Source organism: Oratosquilla oratoria, chromosome 30 (genome assembly GCF_046742065.1).
Source record: "Oratosquilla oratoria isolate Oo_2021 chromosome 30, ASM4674206v1, whole genome shotgun sequence".
Taxonomy (NCBI): domain Eukaryota; kingdom Metazoa; phylum Arthropoda; class Malacostraca; order Stomatopoda; family Squillidae; genus Oratosquilla; species Oratosquilla oratoria.
In genome coordinates, this window is record NC_134806.1 from 10,778,439 (window position 1) to 10,806,436 (window position 27,998).

The 27,998-nt window shown below is 37.8% G+C and overlaps 1 protein-coding gene across 1 annotated transcript in view; it reads right to left on the reverse strand.

Annotated features, from left to right (window-relative positions):
• Positions 1 to 10,201: 10,201 nt before the first annotated feature.
• LOC143041339 (homeobox protein extradenticle-like) overlaps positions 10,202 to 27,998 on the reverse strand; it is a 70,740-nt gene continuing 52,943 nt past the window's right edge. Inside the window, exon 3 of the mRNA XM_076213161.1 lies at positions 10,202 to 10,257. Coding sequence (XP_076069276.1) covers positions 10,244 to 10,257 — 14 coding nt within the window. The 3' untranslated portion in view covers positions 10,202 to 10,243. The remainder of the gene's footprint in view (positions 10,258 to 27,998) is intronic.

Sequence of the window (27,998 nt, forward strand, 5' to 3'; positions counted from 1 at the left end):
TATTGCTGTTTTCATCTTCAGCAATATTAAGAAATGCTATGCAAATAAAATCACTGACAGCTTATGACTATATTCTAAAACAAATAATCAATAACCAAGACATCTCTCTCCTTTGTTTTGTTGACTTAATTCAGCATATGGCAGGACACTGCATCAAAAAGCATACAACTTGCAATAATTTTTTTTTACAGTTGTCACAATGGAGGAATGATCAAAATCTTATATTATATATATATATATATATATATATATATATATATATATATATATATATAAAGGAATAAACATATGTGCAGGTTGTCACTTGAGGCGACCATGGTGTAATCACCGAGCACACCTACCCAACACATAGGAAATTCTAAATTCGAGTCCTGGGTGGTGCCAGATTTCAGTGACACTCCCTTATATCCTACAAGGCATGGTGGGGAGGATGTACTGGATGTGCATTGATGCACACATCCAAACTGGCTCTGCAGGTGTAGTTTTGGGGGATGATGAGCAGGCTCACTCAAGGTGACTGCTGAGTAATTGGTAAGCATGCCTGACTGGCACGCAGAATGTCCTGGGATTGAGTCCTGGGCAATGCCATTTTTTATTGACACCTCCTTACAATTACTTATATATATATACACAGGGTGTATATATATCAAAACTCTCGTATGAAGAAAAAAAATAAAATTGGAGTTGCAGACTGGAACAAAGAAGAGAGGAGCTACTTGGTGACCATCTACAGAATTATGAAAGGCATGAAAGTCCTTGATAGAGAAGACTTACTAAATTGGGATAAGAGAAACGAAAGAGGACATGGAAAGAAGCTCAAAAAGGACAATTCTAGAAGAGACCTCCACAGAGTAGTAGATGAACACATTAGAAAAAAGAACAGTGTTTGCAAAAACAATACAAGAATTAAAGAGCAAACTAGATATGGAAAGATACAAAGACAGGACACCAAGAGCAGAGCTCCCCTTCCTGTAAGATATAACTAGGTAAATACTGTACACACATTTATACAGTAGAATTTTGTATCTTAAACATCTCACTTGTCAAACACATTGGTTCTCTCTCTCTCTCTGTTTTTTCTTTTTCTTTTTTTTTTGGGGGGGGGATCCAGTAGTTTATAAAAATATTCATTCTCGACAAACCCAGAGAAAAAATTATAACTGGGGCAAATTTTGTTGAGTGGAAAAGTATCACCATGATAAAGCTGTATCCAGAAAATCACTACACTTATTTCAGTCCTTGACCAAATTGGTTCTGGAACAGTTTTCTGGAATGGACTGTGTTTGAGAACTGAGTTCTACTGTGTATGTGTGTGTACCTAACTGTAGTATGCAGGAAAGGAAAAATGTTCATTGGGTCCCATCTATTCTCTAAATTTTTATCATACCCAGCCTCAAATTCATGTACAGTTCTAACTTAATCTATATCCTTAATCTCCAATTATCATATCTAGATTTGAACTCGTGTATTATTTGAGCTTGGACATTATCACTTCCTAGGCTATTCCAAGTATTTATGTATCTATAGGGAAAATGTATTTCTTCACATCCTTTACACATGTGGGTTTCTTAATATGCTCCCATAACCCCTTTAAGCCTTCCCATCATTAATCAGATCTCTTCTGTCAATGCAATCTATTCCCTTTAGTGACCCGAATGCTGTAATCATATCACCTTTTTCTCTTTGATCATTCAGAGTTGGCAGGCCCAGTGCTTTTAGTCTTTCCTTATATGGTTTATCTGCTAGGTTGGGGACCAGTTTGGTTGCTGCACTTTGTATTCTCTCCATCTTGCTTATATCCTTCCTGTGTGGGGACCATACTACTGTTTCATATTCCAGTCTTGCACATATCAGGGTTTTGATGAGTTTTTTATGTCTTCATCCATACAGTGAAACACCACTTTGATCTTTTGCAGTAGTCTATATGTCTCTCCCACAGTCCTGCTGATGTGTCTGTCAGGCGACATGTCTTTTAATACTTCCAAATCTTTCTCCTCTATTGTCCATTTCCAGTACTTTGTATTTTTTTATATTGAACTTCATTTCCCATTTTTGGCTCCATGCAAAAATAGTGTCTATATCTTTTTGCAATAGTTTAATGTCCTTATTTTTCACTCTTCCCATGATTTTTTTGTCATCTGCAAACATGTCAAAGCCTGTCCCTTCCATCATGTCACCGACACAGACATCAAAAACATTATTGGTGCAAGCACTGAACACTGTGGAACTCTACTCATTACTGCCCTCCATCTTAACATCTTATCCTTTACTACTGTCCTCGTGTATCTTTCCTTCAAAAAATCTTTCATCCATTCTAGTACTTTGCCTCTCAGTCCCCCAATATGTTCCAATTTCCACATTAATCACTTGTAAGGTACTTTATCAAATGCCTTCTCTTGGTTGAGGTACACAAAGTCCACCCACCCCTATCTCTTTTGCATTGCATCAATCACTTGAGTAACAGCTTAAAAGGTTTGTCACAAACGACCAAGATCTGAAGCCAAAATTGACTGTCAGTCAAAATGTTCATCTTTTCAAGATATTTGTTCCATTGATCTTCCACAATCTTTCACATAATTTCACTATTGTACTGGCCAGTGATACTGGCCTATAATTTAATGGTGTCCTTATTTCCAACTTGGTGAATTGGAGCCACATTTGCCCTTTTCCAATCAAGTGGCCAATGCCTTCTTTTGATGAACATGTAATAAAGACTATGAATCTTGTCCACCAGTTGTTCCCTACATTCTTCAAGCATCCAGTCTGAGATGCTGTCAGGTCCTGAGGCTTTTGTCACAGCCACTGATCCCAAGAGACTGACCACTTCCCTCACTTTTACATTCATATCTTCTATGACTGGTTTTTTGCTCCCCTCACTTTCCCCCAAAAAAGTGCTCTCTTTTTCTTTTATGAAAACCAATTGGAAACTTTCATTCATTATTTCTGCCTGAGCTGAGGTTTCTTCAAATACTTACCTCCCATCATTAACTTGGTGATTACTTCCATGTGTCTCAATTTACCATTTATAAACCTGTAAAACAGTTTCAGTTCATCTCTGTATTCATCTACTACCTCTTTCAAAATTGCTTTCTCCCTCCCTACAAATTCTTGTTTAGTCATTCCTAGCTTGTTTGCAAGCTTCTTTTGTTTTAATGTTTCTTCTCTTCCTTCATTTTCCCCAAGTCACATCCCTGGCCTTCATTGCAACCTCACACTTTTTGTTAAACCAGTCCTGTTTCTACTTCCTTCCACTAGTCTTTGGCACAAGTTTGTTCACTCCCCATTTGTAAATGTCAAGAAAGATTTCCTATTTCCTGCTTATTCCCATGGCATTCATGAATTCCTCCCAGTTTGCTTCTTCAAAGAATTTTTTCAACCCTAAGTAATCTGCTTTCCTAAAATTGAGTCTCCCTTGCCTGGGGGGTAAAGGTAGTTAAAGTTCACAATGTCTGGTTCTTTGGTTAGTAACAGACTTAATCTTGTGGGAATATCATCTCCTCTTAACCGAGTCACTTCCTTTACCCATTGGGTCATTATGTTCTCCATTGCTATATCTAACAGGGTATTTCCCCAAGAAGTTTTGTCACTTGCAAGATCAACATTACAAACTTATATACTCCAATTTGGTGAATTCACTCAATTCCCTTGGAACTTCTATGATAGTTTATGCTTTTTCCATTATACTAACTGGGAAAGTTAATATATAGGAATGTATTCATCACAAAATGCCCAAATACTAAATCTATACTGACAAAATACTACAATTTTCAAAATTTAAGACATTCACACTACTGCACTGACCCACTCCTGAGGAATATGACAGAATCAAATGTTATTTTAATCATCTTCAGCTGCCACTGCTGTTGCTAAAATTACTTTCTATGATTACGTGGCCCTAGGTAATCCTTTGTTTTTTCCCGAAAGAAACCCGCAGTCTCAAAGTAGATGGCAACACAAGTTTGGTCTATAAATCTCTGTTATGTGAATGTGGAGCAGTAGAGTTTTAAATGTTTCATGTCTGTAGTATTATGTTAACTTCTGGGACATGTGATAGCTAAAGCCAAACGATTACTGCTTCATTGTTGGATGATAATCTGCAGGTTGGCAATTGCAACATTGTGTCTATATTTTGTCCTTGGGTATTATCTTTAAGTGTTTATTTTCCTAGTAGGTTGGCTGGATTTGCTGTATTCATTAATCTGCATGTGTTTTATATTTTATAGGAATGTGTTCCAGACTGGGGTAGGTTATGGTATGCCTAAGCAAAATATTGTATGAACTAACATTTTTCATGTCATTTGTGGTTACGATGTACCCGAGGGCTTCATAAATTGTCTACTTGTGTCATTAAATGACTAAATTTTGGTTTTAACATTTAATCTTGTGTAATTAAAATGTTATCATAAAGTTTCACTTGTACAAATCAACCATAAAAATACATATTGTGACCACTCATAATGGAAGAGATGAAAGACAGGACCACGTTGTATAAGTGGAACAAAGAAATTCACATTTAAGCGAGTTGATTATGGAGAAATCTGTAGTTTGAAAAGAATGAGATCGACGTCAAGAGGATCTGCTGAGTATACAGAATACAATAAATCCTTAATTTCAGGACGAGATGCCCAATTCCATCAAAACGGACAAAATATATAGACCCAATGCTCCGTAAGATTGTTTAAAACTCGCGGGCACATCAGAATGAATCCGTTAATTCACATTATGTCCGCCAGCTAGCGCACCACGCGCCAGAAGCTCGATGTAAACACACTAAACTTCGTCACGTAAAGGGGTCCTTTACCAACATCTTAACACAAATTTATTCTGGTTGCCACTCTGGATTTTATTTTTACATATCACAATAGTAACCCTTTCCTGCTTGTCATGTTGTTAAACCCGTTATATATTAACTTCTGCTATAGTACATCACTACTGCAGGCTGCCTGGCGATTTCATTCATCTATCCCTCCCACTCTCAACGGGTTACTCCGTTTGGGAGTAGTACCCTTGTATATCTATTCTGGCTGTCGCCACGCGCTTATTCAATTATTAATATCCTTTCTTCAAACTGATGCCAAGCGATTTTACTCACAAGGAGGATTCTATCTACCGAAAATTTAAAGTGTAATAGGTTTTAGATATAATAAAACAATATTTCTATTAAAATTGATATACCTATTTCTACATTGTGTGGTCAAAGACCAATTCACGGTAGCAAAAAATAAATAAATAAAATACAAAATGCAGACTACGACATCTCTCAAGCACCGCAGGCTTTCAAAGTCTTCACACGAACGAAACCTCGTAAACCTGTCTGTCGTTAAGATAATTTTGTCCGTCGACTCGCCTTTACCGCGAATGCACTCGTCCGATACGCCTTATTGTCGCGCCGCCTCGTGAGTGTAGTAGCATTTGTTGTTAAAAGTCATGTTTTAATATGTGGGTGGAATGTACATAATTATTAATAGGTTTAATGGTGACAATTATACTAAATTTAAATGCCTCACGTTTACATGCAAAGACTATCATTATTCACTTTCCGCTTCTCTCTTGACAGGCCAGTGTCGTGTCCTAAAGGCGCAGTTTTCCTGTAGCCTGTTGACGCTCCGACAGAAGTTCAATTAATTTGTTCGGAGATGTCAACTTTGTATATTCTATTTGGCCCAAAGAAAACTTCACACTTAATGCAATTCGATCTCTTATGAAATAAACGATGATCAAATTTCATTCAAAATATCGTCAATCACTTGTAAGACTCCTTCCCGTACCAAGCAGTATTTACTATTTTTCCAGCTGTTTTAGTACTGGTGGGACGCGATGGAATATACCATACCCGTTCGTAATGCAATTCTCTCTGACGATCTACAATAATCCAACTGGGAAAATCCTCAACTCTATACCCTTGTCAAGATAGTTTTTACTAATGTTTTCAGTTAGTCCACACATTTGTCAAAAGAATAATCTTAAAGTAATATCAATGGAACCCACCGTATTGGAGGGCCGAGGTAAATTTCATGAATGAATGAAAGGTTTCTTAACAGACAGGTATACCAGAGAACTAGATAAAGATATTAGGATGGAAGGCCGTAACCAGTAGAGTTCCTTTCCTATGTAAATAGGTAGGGACAACAAACTATTCTATCATGTTTGCTAATGACGCAAAGATTATGAGAAGTGAGAGAAAAGGAGGGCTGTAAGTTGTTAAAAAAAATGGATACTGTGCATTTACCTTCAGAGACATGTCTGAGAAATTAATTTCAATGTCAGAAAATGTAAAGTATTGTAATTGAAATAGTTACTAGCTAAGAAAAAAACACCGAATTATTCAATACGACTTGAGGCAATTTCAAAGGTGAAAGAGGAGAGATCTGGGAGTGTTGATAAGAGATAAAGTTACCTAACAAACATACCAGTAAGAGTGGAATATGCAAGTGATATGGTCCTCAAGATCGAAAAACTGCAAAGTGCAGAAACAAAAATTATTCCTAGTCTTGCACACGAGTCATCCATTGCAACAGACTCCTTTAAGTTTTACTATATGCTCTAATTTCCATTAGTCTTTTGTTACCTAAAAGCTTTCTTCAGATCCAGGTATACACAATCCACACACCCACCTTTCTTGTAGCATATTGATCACTGTTGAGTAGAAACTTAAAGATGAAACTCACGACCTTTTTCTAAATCTAAATCGATTATCAACATACTGTATATACATACATACCAAAGAACCTTTTCCCCCATTATAAGAGGGTGGCTGAATCAATGCATCCACCCACACCACACCAATCCATATCCCAATCATTGCCCCTCCCATCTTAGCACATGACAAATAAACAGTCATCCCTGTTCCCCAACCACACTGCTGAGGTCAAATACAATGCAACAAGAGATAGCACCTCCACAGTAGGGCCTGACAGCTGGAGCTGGTCTAACCCCACCACTTCATTATATGACATAACCCCCTCATCATCATTCACTAAATATTTACAGAGTAGACAAGAAATCCCTAGTTGTATAATTTCATCCACTTACAACCCTTTTCCATTCACTTCCATTTTTTTTATTCTCTCTCCCTTGCTCAACAGACATTCCTCTTGCATTCAATGTCCCCCTACCCCATCCATCAGCCTTATTCTTGACCCTCCTGTAAGTTCATTCCATCTGCCTCTACTTGCCACTCTTTTTGCTAGTTTTTCCTCACTCATTCTTTCCATGCCCAAACCACCTCACCAATCTTTGATCTAAACAATCCAACATGTCTTTTCCCACTCCCATTCTCTATATCACCTCTACACTTCCCACTTTATCCATCTTTGTAACACCTATATTTCTTAAACAGTCCATCAAAAAACATTCAGGTTCTTCCTTTCTGTGGGCACAATTAATCCCTATGTATTTATGCAACCTTTTCTTTGTGTTCATCCTTAAATATGTACTTAAAACACTATTCATTCCACCCTCTGATATTTACTTGCATCCTTTACTCTATAACTCATTTTCATTCACTGCCACATGTGACCCCCAAATAATTAGAACTCTTCACTTCCTCCAACCTCTCACCCTTCAAATTCACAACCAACCTCTCACCATCATTCCTTGTATATCTTTCCACTTACTTTTGCCCATATTTACCCTCAATTTTCACCCTAACACACCCTTTCAAACATCACCACCAACAGCTTCAGTCTGTTCTCAGACTCAACCACAACCTGTGTCATTCACAAACAACTGGCTCACCCTCCACTTCTGTCCACTCTCATTCACCAACTCCAAACCTAGCACGCTCACATTTATCTCCCTAACCATACTGTCCACATACACAGTGAATAACCATGGCAACATCACACAGCCTTGAAGCAGCTCCACATTCACCTCAAACCCTTCATCCTCTTCATTCCCAGGTCTCACACAAGCTCTACTACCATGTAAAAACCTATTGCCCTCAACTGCCCCTATCCCATACATCCACACCAAACTCCACAATGCCTGTCAACCCCATCATATGTCTTCGAATCCATAAAACCCTAAAACACCCTTTGCCAAGAACTTTTAGCATACATGTCTTACTGCAAATAGTTTATGTACACATACCCTTTCTTTCCCATACACACACTGCTTTCACAATTACTCCTGTTCTCCCCCATCCTGTCTCAACACCTATACACCTAACTGATTACACTTAAATCAACTGATCCCTCTGAAACACCTACATTCATACTTGTTCCCTTTTCCTTTGTAAAGTAGAATTATACATGTACATCCCCAATCCACCAGTACACTTCCTTTCCTTACACATTCTCTCCAGCCATTCCACTATGACTATGGTACTTCACCTATTGTAAGTCACATCACATGACAGCCAGTTAAACTATCTTACTAGTATTCATCTCATTAAATGCTCTTATCCTTTTCATCTCCAATCACTGTCATTCTTCAGACATCTCTCACTGCCACCATCAAAGCTTCCCTATCCTCCTTTAAATTCAACCTGAAATACTTCAACCATCTACTCACAGCCTTTATTTCCATTAAAATCTATATATGTGTTCCCTTTACCTTTCTACCCATACTCTTTTCACTTCCTTCCAAAAATCTTAAACACCAAGTTTACCTCTCATCCTTTCTTCTCTTGGTCTCCCTTACATTGTGTTTTGCTTACATCCTCCTTACACCTCTCATATGCTTCATTTCTTCTTTGTAGCCATTACTTATATGTTCACATTTTTACTACCACTTCTCTCATCTCTCATCCAACTATTCATTGTCTTTCCTGTCCCCTCGTTTCTTCATCCAATACACCATCTCTGCACACCTCAGCACCTCCTCTTGAAATATACTCATTTTCTATTCCCATTTATTTATTTTTCACAACATTTCACACCTACGTTTTGCCTAGTATTCTTTCTCTTTCTCATTGAACCTACTCACTTTCAGCACCTCTCTACATCCCTCCTTTTTTCTTTTTCCATTCACTCTCAATTTCCCTTCCATCAGATATGACATTCCACCTTCTCTTATAAACACATGCACATCCTGAACTCTCCCAATCCTCTTTTTGGACACCACTATAAAATCCATTGATGCCCTCTCGACTACCCTTCCACCAACCACCCCGGCCCACATGTTTACCTTACAAATTTTCATATTCTCTTACCTACTGTTCCTTCTTGCCACAACATACTACCACATTACATCTCATGCTAATATCCTACTCTGGCATTAAAATCCCTAACACCACTAATTCACATTCCTTCCAAATATCTCTACCCATCCATTTAAATCATTCCAAAAAAATTCTCTCTCATTCTCACTTTTTCACCACATTCCCAAAATCCAGCTCATCATTCCCTTTCAGTTTTGTTTCATTCACTGCTAACACATCCACTGTTCTCACAAACATATTACCAGTCCCTTCTGCTCTCTCAATTGCTCTCATCAGTACCTCATCCATACACACTAAATTACCCAATTACTTATTCTGGTTGAGTTCTCCCACACCCACTTTGACATGACTTTGAAAAAATAATAAATAAATAAAAAATAATAACATGTCTGTTTTTGGCAAAATGATCTAGCTGGTGATGGTGATTTGGTAACAGTCCACGAGAACCTGATTGGTTGAGTGGTGACATCACGGCAACGGAGACGATTGATTGGCCGCGAGCGAACGAAGGGCAGGGTACGAAGCGCCCGCTCGCGAAGAGGGCAGCACCGCAGGCCAAGCGCCCATGGCGAAGCCGGCGCTTGTGTTATAATAAATAAGAAAAATAAAGGGATATCGTTAGTCCTCCTCACTCTATCCCATTTAATCCTTCCATGACATGTATGAGAACAGAATAGATGTGTTCTTCTCTCCCATCACAACAGGGGGATTAGAAAGAGGTGAAGCATTAGAGGTGGTACAAGATTAACTCAAGGTGCAGATATATATATATATATATATATATATATATATATATATATATATTCTTGGATACATGAAAAATGGCTGTCACAAAGTGAAAGAGCAAAAGATAGAAGTGAATGGAGGGGGGGGAGTACCGAATGGATGAAAGGACGATGTAGGTTAAAGTAATGTTCTCATTTACTCCACAAATTATTGTGAGTGGATGATGGGTTGTCGTCTTATGATGAAACAGTAGGGGTAAACCAGCTCCAGCTGTTGGGCCCCATTGTAAAAGTGACGTGCCTCACTGCATTGCCATCAACCTGAGCAGTATGGCAGGGGAACAGGGACGACCCTTCATCCATGAGGTGCTGAAATGGGAGAAGTTAAATGGGCTTCAATGTATGTCTTGATACAAGCTCAACTTCACTAAATATTTTAACAATTTGGGCAAACGCCACTATTGCCCGACTTCCCTGCCCACTACCCATTCATTCGCCGAGACTCTGCTAATGGGGCCCCATCATCACTTGCATTGGATTTCTGGTCCTCTCAAGATCACATATATCAATTGGCACGAGAATCCCTTCCGTGCGCGCTGATCGATGTCCCTACCATCCTCCGCCCATGCCTCCCCCTACTCCTTCTCCTCCCGACTTTGATGCGATGCCTGGGGCTACTTACAAGATATATTGTCGTTAATATATCTTGGATTTTTTCAGTCAACAAGTGTGGACAGTAGCATACATGCAAGACAGAAGAAAAGATTATATTATATATATATATATATATATATATATATATATATATATATATATATATACACACACACACACACACACACACACACACTAGGGAAGCATACTCTAGAAATACATTGGTAATATACAAAGTATTTCTGAATCTGGTGTTTCAATCTTCCCAGTATGGCTCCTGGAGCTCAGTTCTCATACGGGAGTGTTACAGCTATCGATCACGAGTCCAGCACGTAATCCAAAACCATGATTAATTAAATGTTTGAGTATGCGTGTCTACGTGGGTATGGTATACTCCGTATTCATAAGGATATATGCATAAAATGTACGTCATTCATGTAAATAAACATAGAGAGAGAGAGAGAGAGAGAGAGCGCATTTGGGTACACTGGCGGGAAGCAATTACTTTTTTGCAAATGCTTGGGTGAGTTAACGCATGTGCGCCGTGAGAAAAATCCACCGACTAATGGTAACAGAACATAAAATCTTTGACGGAGCATTTGATCAAACTGCACATAAAACCAATCTTCAATCCGGTTTTGTTTTCTGCCCTGATCCTTTTTCTGAAATTAACGAAACTAACTCCAAACAACTCTTAAAAACAAAAGATGCTGGCGGGAAACTAACGCGGACAACGCAGCAACCAGTATGTCGAGGTCCCGGGCGAGAAAAAATATCACCGTTAGTTTCGTTGTCGTTGTTGCAAAGCAACGACCGCTACATCAACTGCCATCGAAATTGCAGAGCTAAGCACTAATCTTAATGAAACGGTCAACCGAGGCTTGGCATACACCCTTACCCTTCAATGCGGTGTAGCATACGATTTTCGTTCACACATGTTGTTAAGGTGAATAGCAGTTAGGGTCTTGATCGATCGTGTACCGCCTCTAATAGTCCGAGACTCGCTCCTTAGTTAAATACTATTTCCTTCTGGTATTATATAAATAAATATATGTACGTCCCAGCGTTAACATATTTCATGCAACAACACTCGCCTACTCAATTCCACGGAGTGAATCAGCATTTTTTTCATGGCCATAATTATTTACCTAGTCCAGAAAAAATGCCAGGAGCATTATGTTATAAATGAACGTTGGCCTACCTGCCTACAGCCAAAAAATTCCCAAAGCTCTGCCACGTTTCCATTACTCATCGATGATCGACCAAGATTATTTTGATTGGGTTACACCGAATATTCTAAAAATTAAACCACTTAATACCCGACTGATACCTTGAAAACGTTTCACATAACAAAAGACGCCATAGAAACATGAAAACCGGGGCTAGTACTTTAGCTGGCAACGTCTACCGTAGTGTTCCGTCAAGCTGTCAAAGATTGTACTCGTGTCTCACGTCACGTCCCGTGTCTCATTCCCATGCTAGGCTCCTCATATCTCACTGAAACTGCAAAATGAGTGCACACCACTTCCGCTAGTTTGCCAACTACTCAGTGTTCTACCTCTCTTTTTCGACGTATTGTTCTTTTGGGTCTTTGTTTATTTTATTTTGGTATTCGTCATCTGCACTATACCTCATATCTTGGCCGCTTACTGCAAATCTACTCGTACGGATGTAAATTACATACAGACATACATACATATACCAAAGGCTTTTTCCCCCTACATGGGGGGGGGTAGCCAAAAAGAAAAAGGCATAGAAACCACTCCCACCCATTCTATCTCCTATATATTCCGCTCGCCTCCCTCCCTCTTATCTTGGCACCTACTGGATGACTCGAGGTCTCTATCAACAACTGTTTCCAAATTTTCTGCGAGAGAACGTATAACAGGCGAATACTCACTTCCTGCTACTTTCGGCAAGTGACCGAACCAGTCACACACTAATACAAGCACAACAGCAAGGCCAGATTAAGTTTGACGGGTTACCATCATGCCCAGTAACTTTGATTTTTTTTCCTACCGTGGTATTATTTTCACGAAAACCACGTTTAAAACAAAATTCGCATCTTAAAGTAGTTTTTGAGGGACTTTTTTACGAAAATATTTATCGTCTGCTAACTTGCATCCTAAAGCGCAGCATGCAGTGTCATCTCTTGGTATTAGTTCTGATGACGTCACAATGTATACCAACCACAGCCGTCTCAATTAACAATGTCGTCCTGTGGCGACAGACGATCCCTTAAGCGATGTTGAGAGTTTTTCATCGTCTTTTAAGAGTAGTCTCAACTCCGTAAATATCTCTGACAACAGGGAAGATAGGTTAGACGGTGCAGTTATGGGTCATCATTTTGAACTGATATATATCTGAAGAAGTTTTTATATTAATGCATCATTGGTGCTTACCTGTGTGCATGTTGTTTCTGTAATGCTGTCTTTGCATACTTAAAAAGTAAGGGTGTACGTGACATATTCAATATTTTTGCAGTGTGCTCCTAGACAATCCTGCATCACGTTCACACTACAAGCTTTGTAAGGTGATCGGACATAACCCCACCGAAAAAAAGGGGCGAAACCCCATCGAACAAAACCCCACTCTAAAAGTGTCAACCCTGGAGAAAACCCCACCAACCCCACTACAGAAAAGAATAACTAGTTTGTTAAGTATAATCTATAAGAAAATTCATATAAATAAATTATATAAAGGTGTTATATTGAGGCAATGTGACAAGTTGGAAAAGGAAGACACGAATCATAATCCAAGTGTACTAACTAGTTTCACGAAACTATTCCTTACACACCTTTTCCAAAGGTGTTATAGTTAACATAATAACAGTATATAAATAAATGATATAATTTTATTGTGAAATGGAACCGACTGCAATCACTTGGAAATTTACTAATCTTTAAATCCCCTACTCCATTCGTTTGTTTAGAGTAAAAATTCAAAATATCAATCCGTCAGCAAAGAGAATTCACAATTTACATAAAATAAATTCAATTCACACCAGAAAAATTCACTGCAACTACAGTAGATATATAAGGACAGCCAGTGAAAATCTCAGTTCCGCAAGAGTTGTTTGAAATTAACAAATGAAGGTTATATTACTCGCAAGTATGTTAGAAAGAACACCATCACGTGGGAATGCTCCAGTACCACAGCTAGCTGCAAAGATGCAACAACAGATGACTACTGTAACCAGTTCAGCACAGCACAACCGTGATCCTGTAGCCCACAGTAGCCGATTCGAAATAACGAACATCACTGAAAGAGCAAGTTGCTCATTCTATAGGGACACCCTCTCATCTTGAAGTACGTGCTGCACTTGGCAAAGCTGACACAGACATGCGTTTGGCGAGATGAGAACGTGCCAAGCACATGCTCACAAATCTATCATCATTGGGAGACTTTTGTCTGGACATTGAATGGAGCACCATCATCGATAGGGAACAGTTCTTGTTTTGTGGCAATTGTGATGAATCTTCTGGCAGAATGTTAGTGTTTGGAACTGAGCAAGGCGTTCAGCTTCTGCCCAGCTCTGATTCATGGTTCATGGATGGGACTTTTGATGTTACTCCCTCATTGTTTGAGCAACTATATGTGATCCGTGTACCACTTAGAGAAGCAGCTGTGACATGCATCTATGCGTTCTTGCCCAACAAGCAGCATAGCACTTACGAAGAGCTGTAAGCTGCCATCCAAGATCCGTGTACTGAGCTTGGCTTCCAAGTAGATCCCACTACTGTGATAAATGCTATTAGACCCAGTTTTGATATCCACGTCAACACCCATGGCTGGTTTGATCATCTAGCTGTCAACATGGGGGATCCATAGCCTTGGGTTGGCACAGCGCTACCGTAGTGAGAAGGTGAAAACACATTTTAGGAATTTTTGATGGGCTTGCTTTTCTGACTGAACCGGGCATCACTGAGGATACTGATAACCTAAGTGAGAATGTCCCTGAGGGACTTCAACCTCTTTAGTATTTGAACAGCACTTATGTCCACAGATGAGTTAGGGCCGCCCAGTTGGAAGTGTGCACCGATTAAAATGTCGCAAACCAATGTTCCCGTCATCTACCTGTAATGTGCACGCAATGCCACAAGGTGATTCCCGCACAAATAACATCTGCGAAGGCTAGAACAATGAGTTTTCCAAGCTTGTGGGCCATTCGCATCAAATTGGACCATTTGGAGAGCGATTGACAGTCTAAGAAAGGACCAAGCACAAGCCAAACGAGTGCGTCGCCATATGCAATATATGAAAACAAAACTACAAATATTTTGGACAACGTTGAGATGGAGTAAGATCAGTTGAAAACTGCGGTGTTCGCATGAAGTGAAAATGAATTGTGCTTGTTAGTACAGAAATACACGAATAAGACGACTTTGTATTTATCCACTGTCATTAAAATGTGCTTATAATTCATTATACATTCATGTGTCTTGCATTCTTTTGCTTGCCATTTTTACACACTGCAATATCAGATGCTCGAACTACATTACTAATATTATTATTGTTACAATCAAGATTGCATTATATTTCAACCATTGAATTAATAGTTGTGTAACTGACACGTTATATTATGATTTTCATATAAATTTTCTAACAAATTGTACTTAATGAACAAACTACTTAATTTTTTCTGTGGTGGAGTTGGTGGGGTTTTCTCCAGGGTTGCCACTTTCAGAGTGGGATTTTATCCGGTGGGGTCTTGCCCTGGATTCGCTTTGTACAATGATGTCTACAATGTAATACAGATATTTATTTTAATCCATAGAATCAGGCAGTCCTCTCAGAACCTAGTGGCCTCACAGTTGATCTTGCCCTGGAAAACAATCCAAATCTTCTTCCCTGAGAACTACAGCCAGCCGTTATGGGTCTACAGGTTTTCCGTCAAACTCGAGACAGCAATTATTATTGTTTATAGACAACAGTCTTCCCATGCGTCTGAGGGTGCGTTCATGACGTTATACCCGGCTTGGCACGCGCCGCCTGACATTGGGATGGGGGGCGGGGGTGTACAGTGTAGATCTACAACTAAGCGCAAACCTAGGTTCACGTAATCCCAATGTTCGTTGCCAGGCGCGGTTGGACAACTAGTACACCTCATATAGTCAAGCAAAAGGGGGCAAGCCTAGGCTATGGTGGAGCTGGGGGTTACGTCTGTGCGCCCCTGATACGAGGTAAAATCTGAAAATCAAGACCTTATACACGATGCCAAATTCTTTCGGCCGATGCCCACTTAGGGCCAAAAACCTACAATGAGAGAATCTGGGTGCACTCTATGTTCACGACAATGTGCATTACCATATATTATATATAAGAAAATAGAAAACCATGGTTCTCAACCCCATTCGTCACTTGGTCTATCGCCATTTGTTCACGTCTTGCCGAGTGATACAGAATGGTTGTACTGGATAGTTTGGACGTGGCTGGGTTTGGATAATTTGATAAAAGAACAAGTCAGTACTTTCTTCAGAGTTTATTATCCTAGGTGAGCAAGTAGAGCAAAATGCTATTTCATTTTAAGTATTCGTTGTTTGAATACAAGTTCATCTGGAGCCAATAAGATGGTCCTGCAAGATAGACAACTAAGCACCTCTATCAGGAAATGCAACACTGTTATTTACTCTTCCGCTGGTCTGTTTCTTACACCCTTTCCCACATGGAGAACTGACAACCGGCGACTGCTCCCCTGTCCTACACAGAAACAGTCACATGCTAATATAACATTGACAATAGAGAGATCTGTGAGAGTACAAGATCTCTTGCCAGCCATTATGAGGCTGCGAGTTTACCATTCAAAACAGTTTGAAAACTGATTATGACAATGGATCAGGCAAACAATGCGTCTAATGAAAACGAAAACGAAAAAAAAAAAAAAACGGACAAACTAGCAAGTAAATAAGCGAAAAATAAGAGGTGAATTATAAATTGCTGCTTAGCCCAAGTCACCATAAAAATTTCGATCAGCTCTACATTATTCAAAGCATCCACGCAGTGTATTCTATTCACTGACTATGTGGATGCGAAATCCGTTTCAGTATAATGCTGAAGGGGAAGAGAAAAGAGGAAGTGTAGGGAGAGAGTGGGAGAAGGAGGAGAACAAATAAGATGGGAGACGGGGATAGAAGGGAAAACATAATACGAGTTAGGGTGGAAAGACAGAAGGACGGAGAAATAGAGGTAATATATATATATATTGTGTGTGTGTTTGTGTAAAGAGAGAGGGGAGGAAGGAGAGAGAGAAATGAGAGAGGGGAAAGGGGTGCATAAGTAAATTTTCACATGCGAATGACCACTGAAGCATCACTACGAATAAGAGAATAACCGACAGTATGGCCTCCATGACCACGCAAAATGTACGACAACCAACCTTAACCAAATAAACAACTGCGCAGACTATAACAACACGACAATGTCTTATTATCCTTTTCTGATGTCAGTAACACCAGCAGGATTCGCCAATTCGTGGTAAGCTAGAGCACCAGGTTAGGGGTAAACACGTCGACGCCATGAATAATTCAAGCACATGTGATCGAAGCCAGGTGAATCAATAGTGCCGTGCCAGCTTACAATGCAACCGTTGCCGCCTCATGTCCGTCGACCCTGCTGCAGCTCAATCCTTAGATCTGTTCTTTATTTGCTCACTTGGTCGTTTCGTTTCAGTAAACCTCAGAATACTCAGTGTTGTTTTCCTTCATGCATCTCAACAGTTATTATTATTATTATTATTTTGAATGGTTAATAATCCTAAATGGCGTAAATGCAGATGATATCCGGTTGGCCGTGGTTTTATTCCTATGTTTAGTGTCACAAAAGAACGTGTGCGTGCAGGCATATGATAATCTGCGAATGGGTAGATTCCACCCGGTGCCTTCGGTGGTGTATAAAATGAAACTACATTAGTTCAGCTTAGGTAAAATTGCGAGCGGGTATCGTAGTGCATGTTTCGTATTATTTGGTCCAAGTGCAGTAACAAACGAGTTCGTGCGCACGCCTTTGCTCTTGTTTTTGTATTCTAACCCTTTTACTGCCAAGATCAAATTACATGTTTTATTGCGGCTGTCTTCAGCCAATTCTAGTCAGCTGTGGGAAACTTCAGGCAGTCAATGGGCTAACTAAACTTGATGTGCACTCACAGAAGAATTCTGTAATAGTAATTTTTCTTCTGTTTTTACGGATGTGGATTATAGTATATTCGTTTTTACCCTGATCAGACATAATGTATTTGCGTTATTAGTTTCTTTTATTCCATGTGCGCTTAATTGTGTTATCTTGTTTGTAGTCACACAATGTGTGTGTGTGTGTATATGTATATATATATATATATATATATATATATGTATATATATATATAGATAGATATAGATAGATATAGCTAACATTACGTTTTAGATTTCCAAGGATGGATCCTAGGGGAGTTATTTGTTATTCGAAGATCACATCACATTCATTATCCATCAAAATGGTTACGACAATGCTTTCATGAATTATTTAATGTTTACCGAGTGCTATGAGCTACAAATTTCATTTAGTTTTTGTGATAGAATTACGACTGGACAAATGAACTCGAGTTGGTATCTCAGGCGGTGCAAAAGCATCCATGATCCAGTGAAATCGTAGTGCAGTCCATTGATCATACGGTAAACAACAATTATTTTGGATATGCATCGTGAATATGAATACACATTCCCATGTAGGGCTGAACATATTCAGTTTTACTTTTTCTGTCAATGTCTGTCTGTTTGCAGATGATTACATTTATTAATTGATTATGCATATTATTTACCTAACTTCCTAACCGTAGTATACTGGAAAGGAACAACGCTCATTGATTCTTACTTTCCTAGTTAGAAATGTGAAAAGATGAACTTAAGAACACCGTGTAAAGAACAATGAGAAAGGTCAAAGTCAACAAACAGGGTGATAAAGGTCATACGAAGTAAATGTCAAATTGAGCGAGGTTATGGAGCATGAAAGAAGGGAAGAATGGATGTGAAAAAGGTGATTAGTGCTAAGAGTAAGGAAACATTGACAAGAGGGATTGTAGGTACAAATAAATATATTTTTGTTGTATTTACGAATTTATTCCAGTAAGAACAGTGATGCAAATGGAATTGTAAATGGGCAATGAAGAAAGCATGCAAAAAGAAAAGGAAGTATTTGTTCTAGGAGGGGCACATTCAATGAATTTTTTAAAGTCACAAACTTACAAAGCATGGTAAACGAGATGATCAAGATACCATATGTACTGCAATTAAAGGCAAATTGAAAATATCCGGGGGGATGCAACAGAGGAAGAAAGAAAAATAAGATAAACTGTAAACCAAAAGAATAAAAATGAGAAGAGGACTATACGGAAAAAATTTACTGGAGAGTGACTGATCAGAGGTTGAAGGAGTGCTATTAAGTAAAAGGACTAGATGTGAAAGGAGAATAGTATATTAGAAAGATTATAAGTGGCTTTCACTTGCATTGATGGACTAACTTCAGCAATATTAGCAACAGATGATTGTATTTAAAGGGGAATGAACCAGACACTGCATTTAGTCAAGACCAAGGTCAATGAAAATAGTGATATTCAAGTGCGAGATGGAAAATGTAATATATGGCAATGGAACTAAAGAGAAAATGAGAGGCATGATAACAGCAATCAAAAAAATATTAAGGTTGTTGTTGTGGAAGAAGGCAAGACTGGTAAGAATTCTAATGGAGGAAAGTGAAAAGTGCCATACATCAAACAAGACAATATAATGAAACAAGGTAAAATATAGAAACACAATACAATAATTAAGAAAAAAAAAAGAAAATGGACATCATGCTAGTGTGAGATTCCAATTGTGGCACTGAAAGAATGCAGAGAACAACTCGTGGGGGAAATACACTAAATGAATGTATATACCTTGGAGGTGGGAAGGGTACCACAGGACTGAAAACCAGCCAATATATTACCAATTGTCAGAGTAGGAAGGAGAGAGGAACCTCTTAATTATAAACCAATATCCTTGACCTGCACAATACCTAAAATATGTGGAAAAACTGAATATTACTGGTGGATGAATTACTTAGCAGAGATGGCAATCTTGGTTGCCATTCCATTTAAATTATGAGGAGGAAGGTCTTGTGTAATCAACTTTTTTATTATTTATTCAAGAATGGCTGATGTACTACACAAGAGGGTTGGATGGTTTTTATATACCCAAACCTGAAAATTGCTTTCAACAAGGTGCAGCATAAAATATGAAGTTGGTAAATAGAGGACTTAAAGGGAGCATAGTAGAATGGATGAAAGATTTTTTAAAATTTAGACAACTGTACAGTTGTGAATGAAATACAAACACAGGAATGAAGGAGACTGCAAGAGACCATACGGCCTACACTTGGTAATTCCATGTCTATTACCACTTGTCATCCTCATCCATAGTTAACCTTTTCTTAAAACAACCAATATTTTCAGCATTCAGTACATGGTTACTAAGTATATTCCATTCATTAACCACACTATTTGTAAACCAGTGGCCTATTTCCTTATTAAATCTAAATTTGTTCAATTTAAATCCATTACTATGAGTCCTGCCCTGCTTTCTTAATATGATGATTTTGCCTGTATCACTTTTGCCCTTGACCCATTTGAACACCTATATTAGATCACCCTGCACTCTCCATCTTTCCAGAGAGTATAAATCAAGGAGCCTAAACCTGTCTTTAAAATTTCCAAGCCCATGTATTATTTTGGTCATTCTCCTCTGTACTGATTCTAGTAAATAAATATCCATTCTATAGGATGCAGAACAAAGCTGTACCACATAGTCAAGGATGGTCTAACAATTGTCAGATGGAGTCTAATAACTACATCTGCACTTTTGTTTGTAACTGTCCTAGCAATAAATCCTAATGCCCTATTAGGTCTATTCCTGGATTGGAGAAGTGACAAATGGAGTACCACAGGGCTTGGTATTGGCACCAGTAATATTCTTAATACAGTACACATAAATGATACATAAATGCCAACTTCATGAAGTGAAGAAAAGTTAAGAGGACCATGAATTACACCAGGAAAACCTAAATAACATTTATGAATACAGTCAAGATGTAATTCAATGTTAGAAAAACAAAATCTTGGAAATAGGACAAGGTAAATAGAGAAATTATAGTATAAAGTTTAAAAAGTGGGAGCTGAAATAATAAAAAAAAAAGCATAGGAGGAAAAAGATTTAGGAATCCTAATTATGAATGACGTTGCAGGAAAATCACACGTTCACCAAGATGGTTGAGTTGCTATTGACAGGCTGATCTACACATATGCATTTAAAGAATCAACAATCAATAAGCCATTGTAGCTTTTGTTCTCTCTTGCAGGAGACCCAAGGTATCCAGCTACGGCTGCTAGGCTGGTCCATAAATCACTCGCACGAAGAAACTGTTGGTGTCTGTATTATGTGAATGTTAGACAGTGCAAAATTATATTGTGTCTTGCGAGTGATAGCATCTTGGGCATATGGTGTTTGTCTCCAGGGCAATTTTAAGTTGGTATTATTTCAGTGGTGGGCAGTGACCTCAATGCAGGCAAGTTAGTATGATTCTTGGAAGAATTTTTTTTCTTTTGGGTTTACAACAGATCTGGGGTTTGCTTGACTTTATGAATCTGTTCCATCTTGAAAGTTTGTTTTGGCCATTTGTTCACATTATTCATTTTATATACACAATGAAGTAAAACTAAGAAGAAGAGGTTAACATACGTGTACATTAATGTATAATTGTGGAAAGCTGATACTAATAATCTTGTCTTTAATTACATACCTAAATATTATTATTCTAAGTAATATTATCAACTATCTGGAGTTCTGGTGTTGATGTCTTGGCATGAATCTATGGTATGCACTTACCTGTAAATGTAGTTTGCTTGAGACTACACATTAAATGCATGAACTGATACATGATGTGCAAGTAATCCATCTACTTTATTTGTTTTACAGGACTTGAATCTTCCCATTTCAATTCCTTTATTTAAAAAAATATAACCCTTCTTACATTGTGTCACCTGGTCCTCCCAATTGAAGTCTTTTATTATCTATAATGGATTGATACAAAAGAAGAGGTGACAACCAACACCTCTTCATCTCTTCTTCCTTTATGTCTGATGTAGAAACAGACCCTTACTAATAAAACACATTAGAAAAAAAACTTCTACGTGAGATTTACACGAAGCCAGTTGCTGGCTACTCTTGTGCCATGGTATTGCTGTCAGTGAAACACAACATTCATTAGTATATATCCTGAATAATTTAAAATAAGTGAAACACAACATTCATGAATATATATCCTGAATAATTTAAACAAAAATTTACCCAAATTCAACAACTTCAAGATACATTCCATATACACTTTCACAGAAATCTAAGAATTGAAAGCAAACCAAGACTATAGTTAATGTCAACAAAATAATAACATATAATAAAGTGAATGAATAAATAAATGAAAGTTGTACAAATAAAAATCTGACACTAAAAAGCTATTTAACGGAGTTCCACAAGGAGCCACAGAAAAAGGAGAAGGGGAGGGATTACTGAGGAAAATGGAAAGAAATGTGGAAGGGGACAAACAGGCCCCGGAAGTCAGAAGGAATGTCAACAAGAGGTGCACAGACGATAGAGGTGAAGTTGAAGAAATTAGTAAAAGTGTAAAAACTAGAAATATAGATAAGAGCAGTGCAATGGAAGGTGAAGATAATTATTTCCATGGATTTAATGAGGGGGGAAATGACAACCTCCCCTGATATAGTAAATATATATATAGTAAAACAACAGATGAAAGAACAAACTAAGGACACAGTTATTAAAGTGATGAGGGAGGAGAATATAGTCAGAGACAGTGGATAAAAAGAAATGTATAATTATATTAAGGATGGAAGAGAAGCATAATCCAATAGGACTACAAGAGTAAAGGAGAAGGAAAAAGTAAAGAACATGAACAAGAAACAGGGAAAGAAATTGAAGAAATATATAGACTAAGGAAATACAATACAGGTAAGACCAGACGAATTAAGGTTAAATCAAGGTCACAAACGACAATAGAGAATATCTTAGTAAAAACAGGGAAACCAGCAAAAAGTGTTCTACGTAAACAGGTATGGATACAAAGAGATAAATAATGAGGAAAGAGAGGATGAGAAAAAAGAATGAAAGCTAAGGGAAAAAAAGAGAACAGAACAGAGTCAGGCAAAGAGAAATTCTATTGGAGAGTAGTGGATATGAGAGTGAGGAAGTGGTTCATAGCAGAGAAGAACGGAAGGGAAACAGAAAAGATGGAGGTAGCAGAAAATTAAGTGTCTTACACAAATATAGATGGATTAATAACAGGCTTGAATGAACTGAATGATTACCTGAAGGAAAAAGAACCTGACATAATGGGAATTGTAGAGACAAAAATTAAGGTCCATTACCACCCAACAGTGTAGGACATGGTGTATATAATTATTGGATTAGAAACAGAGAGGTAAAACAAGGGGGTGGAGTTATGTTCCCGACAAAGGATATAAATGTGAAGAATGTCACATATGGAAAGAATAGAGATGATTATGATGAATGTGAAGGATGGATAGGAAGAGCAGGAAGATTGTGGTAAATTATGTGACTCCTAAAATGGCTTCGTTGGAAGAGAGAGAACACAAAAATATGTTAGAAGACACAAGGATAACACCAAATAAGATAATGGAAGATGGAGGAAGAATAGTTATAATGGGTGACTTTAATTGTAAAGAAATCTGCTGGGAAGAGATGACAGTGATGGCTGGAGACAACCTGCGGGGAAATGTACTACTTGATATGATTATAGAACATACAATGACACAATGGATACAAGAGAATACTAGGTATAGAAATGAGGAAGACCCATCGAGACTGGACCTAATAATCACATCAAAACCTAAAATAGTGGACAAGATTGAATATAAGATGCCAATAAGTAAAAGTGACCACATATTGGTTGAACTGGAACTAAATGAGGAAAAGTACATGGAAAAAACAATATAGAAAGGGAAGATTGATGTATGGAATTTTTTTTTTTTTTTATCAAATAAGAGAATTCTTTCAAAAAGCAAACTGGGAAAGGATACACAAAGGGGAAACAATAGTAGAAGAGAAATAGAATATTTTGACAAAAATTTACAAAGGAGTGGAAAAGTATGTTCAAGACAAAAACCAGAAAAAGGATATGTAAAGTGTTGGTACAACAAAAGATGTAGGGAGTTAAAAGACAAAGAGGATAAAGCTTGGATAAAATGGAAGAAAGACAAAAGACGTGAATAATGGAAAATATATCCTAGTTATAGAAATCAATATGTACAAGTGTGTAGAGAAGAGAGAAAATATGAAAAAGATGTCATAGAAAAAGGTAAAGATCAACCAAAACTATTTTATAGATTTGTAAACAAACTGAAAAACAAACAAGAATTAGAGAAACTACAAGGAGTTGAATGTACAAAGGAAATAGAAATGGCAGAAATTATGAACAAGCATTTTAAATCGGTGTTTACGATGGAACATACAACTTAAGAGATGTCAAGTGGGAGGAGAAAGTCCCCCCTATGAAAGAGATAGAAGTAACATGGAAAGAAATAATGAATCACTTGAGCAATCTCAATGTCAGAAAATCGCATGGACCAGATGAAATGGTAAACTGGATTTTGAGAGAATGTAGGAGGGAACTAACAGACAAAATACAGTCTAATAAGCAGTTCATTGAAAGAAGGAAAAGTTCCAGAAGACTGGAAAAGTTCCAGAAGACTGGAAAAGAGCGAATATAGTACCAATATATAAAGGGGGAAACAAGGAATACCCTACTAACTATAGCTAAAATTTGTGAAAGAATGATCAAAATTAGATTGGTAAGGCATTTTTAAAAAAAAAAAAAAAAAAAAAAAAAAGTACTAAATCCAAGGCAATTTGGATTTAGACAAGGACGATCATGCATCACAAACTTAATGTGTTTCTATTCAAGGCTAATAGATGTAATACAAGAAAAAGATGTATGGGCTGATTGTGCATTTCTAGACTTGAAAAAAGCTTTTGATAAGGTGCCACATGAGAAATTGCTAAAGAAATTAGAAACTGCAGGAGGAATAAAGGGCAAACTGCTGAAGTGGATGGAAGACTTTTTGCATAAAAGAAAAATGAGAGTGGTAATAAGAGACAAACACTCTAATTGGGATGAAGTGATTAGTGGAGTTCCACAAGGAACAGTTCTGGCCCCAATAATGTTTGCTATATATATTAATGATATGGATAAAGGAATTGAAAATTATATGAGCTTCTTTGCAGATGATACAGAATTGTTGAAAAAAGTGAACACTGTAGAAGATTGTGAGTCACTGCAGAGTGATCTCAATAAAGTATGGGAATGGAGTAGGAAATGGGAGATGGAATTCAATATTAAGAAGTGTAGTATAATGGAATTTGGAAGAAGCAAAAAAAGAATAGTGGGATCATATAAATTGGGAGAGGAAGAAATTAAAAAAGTAGAAAATGAGAAGGGCCTGGGAGTCATTATCATGAATAATGTCCCTTGAGAAACATATAAACAAAATGTTTGGAGAAACTTATAATTTAACAAGAACAATCAGTGGCATTTACATACCTGGACAAAGAAATGGTGAAGAAAATACTAGTCACTTTGATAAGACCAAGATTGGAGTATGAAGCGACGACGTGGTCACCAAGTACAAAAAAAGGTACAACAAAGCTTAAAAGAATACAAACAGCAATAACAAAATTGGCACCAACACACACAGAACTATAATATGAGGACTAGAAAAACGTGAGCGCTACAGACATTAGAGCAAAGAATCATGAAAAACATAGAAACTATTGATAGAGATGATCTAATAAAATGGGGTAGTAGAGATACAAGAGGACACAGAAAGAAAATCAAGAAAGACGGTTATAGAAGAGACCTGAAAAAGAACAGCTTTCCCAGAGGGTAACAGACGCTTGGAACAAGTTAGATGAAAATGTGGTGTATGCAAAAATGATAGACAACTTTAAAAACAGTCTAGATAAAACGAGATATGAAGATGGGACACCACGAGCACAGCTCCCCTTCCCGTAAAATACAACTAGGTAAATACAACAGAGTTCCACAAGGACCCCTGCTATTTCCTACATTTCTCTTAATACACAATGGTCAATACAATCCAAGCCTATAGTAAAATGTGAAGCATCTCTCCTATATTGATGACTTGGTCATACTATAACACCACAACTGCCTATACAAACAAGTTACCTTAATAAACTGAAACAATGCTTGACACAAAACAGAATGATTGTATCCTCCCAGAAAATAATTGACTCCTCACCCAAGAGACACGAGTTTTCAAATAGGCATGTAAGGCTAACATGACTATTTCACGTAATTTGGAACATCATATTAATAGTAAATAAAACTCAATGTAATAAGATCAGTCATCACTATTTTGGACAATATACATAACTTTCACCATTATAAAGTCTATGCAACAAATTCAACTATATACCAACACCCTGGTTCTTTGCAATCAAGGATACCAATGAAAATATTTACAGATGGTCTAGAACAAACCCTTACAAAAAATAAACTGCACCTAAATAACACACAATGACCATTTACGTGCAGAAACAAAATTACAGTAAAGTATTGTACTGACCACTAAATGACAGTAAATCAATCTATTGCCCCATATCTCTCTTACTTAAAACCTCCCAGAAAAGAGGCTATGGCCACCTGTTGAAAGGCACTGGGTAAAAAGATTCTGTGGAGCTATCTGGAGTGAACAAGTGTAGGAGTGTCATACAATATGTTGTGTCTATTGTTGTTGGCATGCAATGTTTCTTGTCACTATTTTTGTACTGGTTCTCTTTCAGCACAGGCTGATAACTTGAATTGCCAATGGTCTTGCTTGTCACAGGATTGATTTCTCTATTTAACTCTTCAATCAATCCACTGCCCCTGATCTATCTTGCAGAAGATGTGCAGCCCTCAGGTAACTGGCAACAGCCCCATGTTGAGACTAAGTAACTCGGGGAACATATAGTGCATTGTTATTTAGAGATTGTTAGTTTGAGGCACTGTAGTTTGACATGTTCTGTGTCCTCTGTGTGGTAGTTGCATCTAAGGCAGCTTGAATCTGTGACCAGGCCTATTCTGTGTTGGTACCAGTTAAATGTTCGATAGTGTCCTGAGTACACAGGCAGCCTGGTTCTTATCTGTTAAGGGAAGGTTTTTCCTGTGGGAGATATGTCTAGGGGTTGTTGTTGTCATATTGCTGATTGCTGGAAACCATGCTGTGTAGGTTTAGTCAAGGGTGGTTCTCACAAACTGCTTGTAGATGGCCATCATTATGCTCAGTTGATTTATAAGAATGTCTAGTCAAGTGTAGAATTTGTTTTGTTTGAGAAAATAATACTACAAAATTATGGAGTTAGGCTAGGTATATGTTTTGAGGGTCTACAGCATCTTGATGGGCCCTACCAGATATCCCAACTTCGCATAAAAGACCTTGAGTATATTTTCCAAGAACCCATCCTCTTTAGAAAAATGATTATGTTTTATATACCATAAATTATAGTATACTGAAGTATCTTCTTAAAGATGCAGGGACTGCACTGCAGATTAGCTTAACCATACTTAGTGTATGTGCAAGGATAATGTTCCTAAATCATGGTGCAATGACATAGTTTTATTCACAAGAAAGGAGACCAGAAGACCTTAGTAATAACTGACAAATTAGTTTATCCATGTGTACAGTGTTCTCCAGGATGTTTACAGACTTAGTGAAAGTTTGGAAGACAAGCCATGAGAATACACAGATTTTAGAAGTGGACACTCCACTATGAACCATCTGCATATGATGAATCAAATAATCCAAGAAAACCAAAGAATGCAATACAATATTTTCAGCATTTGCAATTACAAAAAAGCCTTTGATTTTGTAAGACAAGCAGTAACAATAAACTCTATATACAAACAGGGTGTAAATGAACATGCTGTAGGGATTCTAAAGAAAAATTCTCTAAGAGGTACTGTTGTAATTCAGCCACATAAAGATGCATAAAAAACTTATGAGTGAGAAAGTATTGTCCATACATACATACATATATCAAGGGTTTTTCCCCCTTACAAGGGAGGTAGCCAAAAAAGAAAAAGGCAAAACCATTCCCACCCATTCCACCCCCCTCCACCCTCCCTCTTATCTTAGCACCTCCTGGATTATGGGTCATCCCTGCACCTTGTCCACTGCCCTGGGTCAGAGGCAGTGTCACAAGACACAGCACATATTGAAAGTATTGTAAGGCAATATAATTTCACTCTAGCTATTTACAACTTGCCTGAAGGGGATTTTCAGAGTTGACTTGGGAACAGAAATGTGTGAATATGAATAAAGAATATTTTACATACAGAGATACACACCAAAAGGCTCT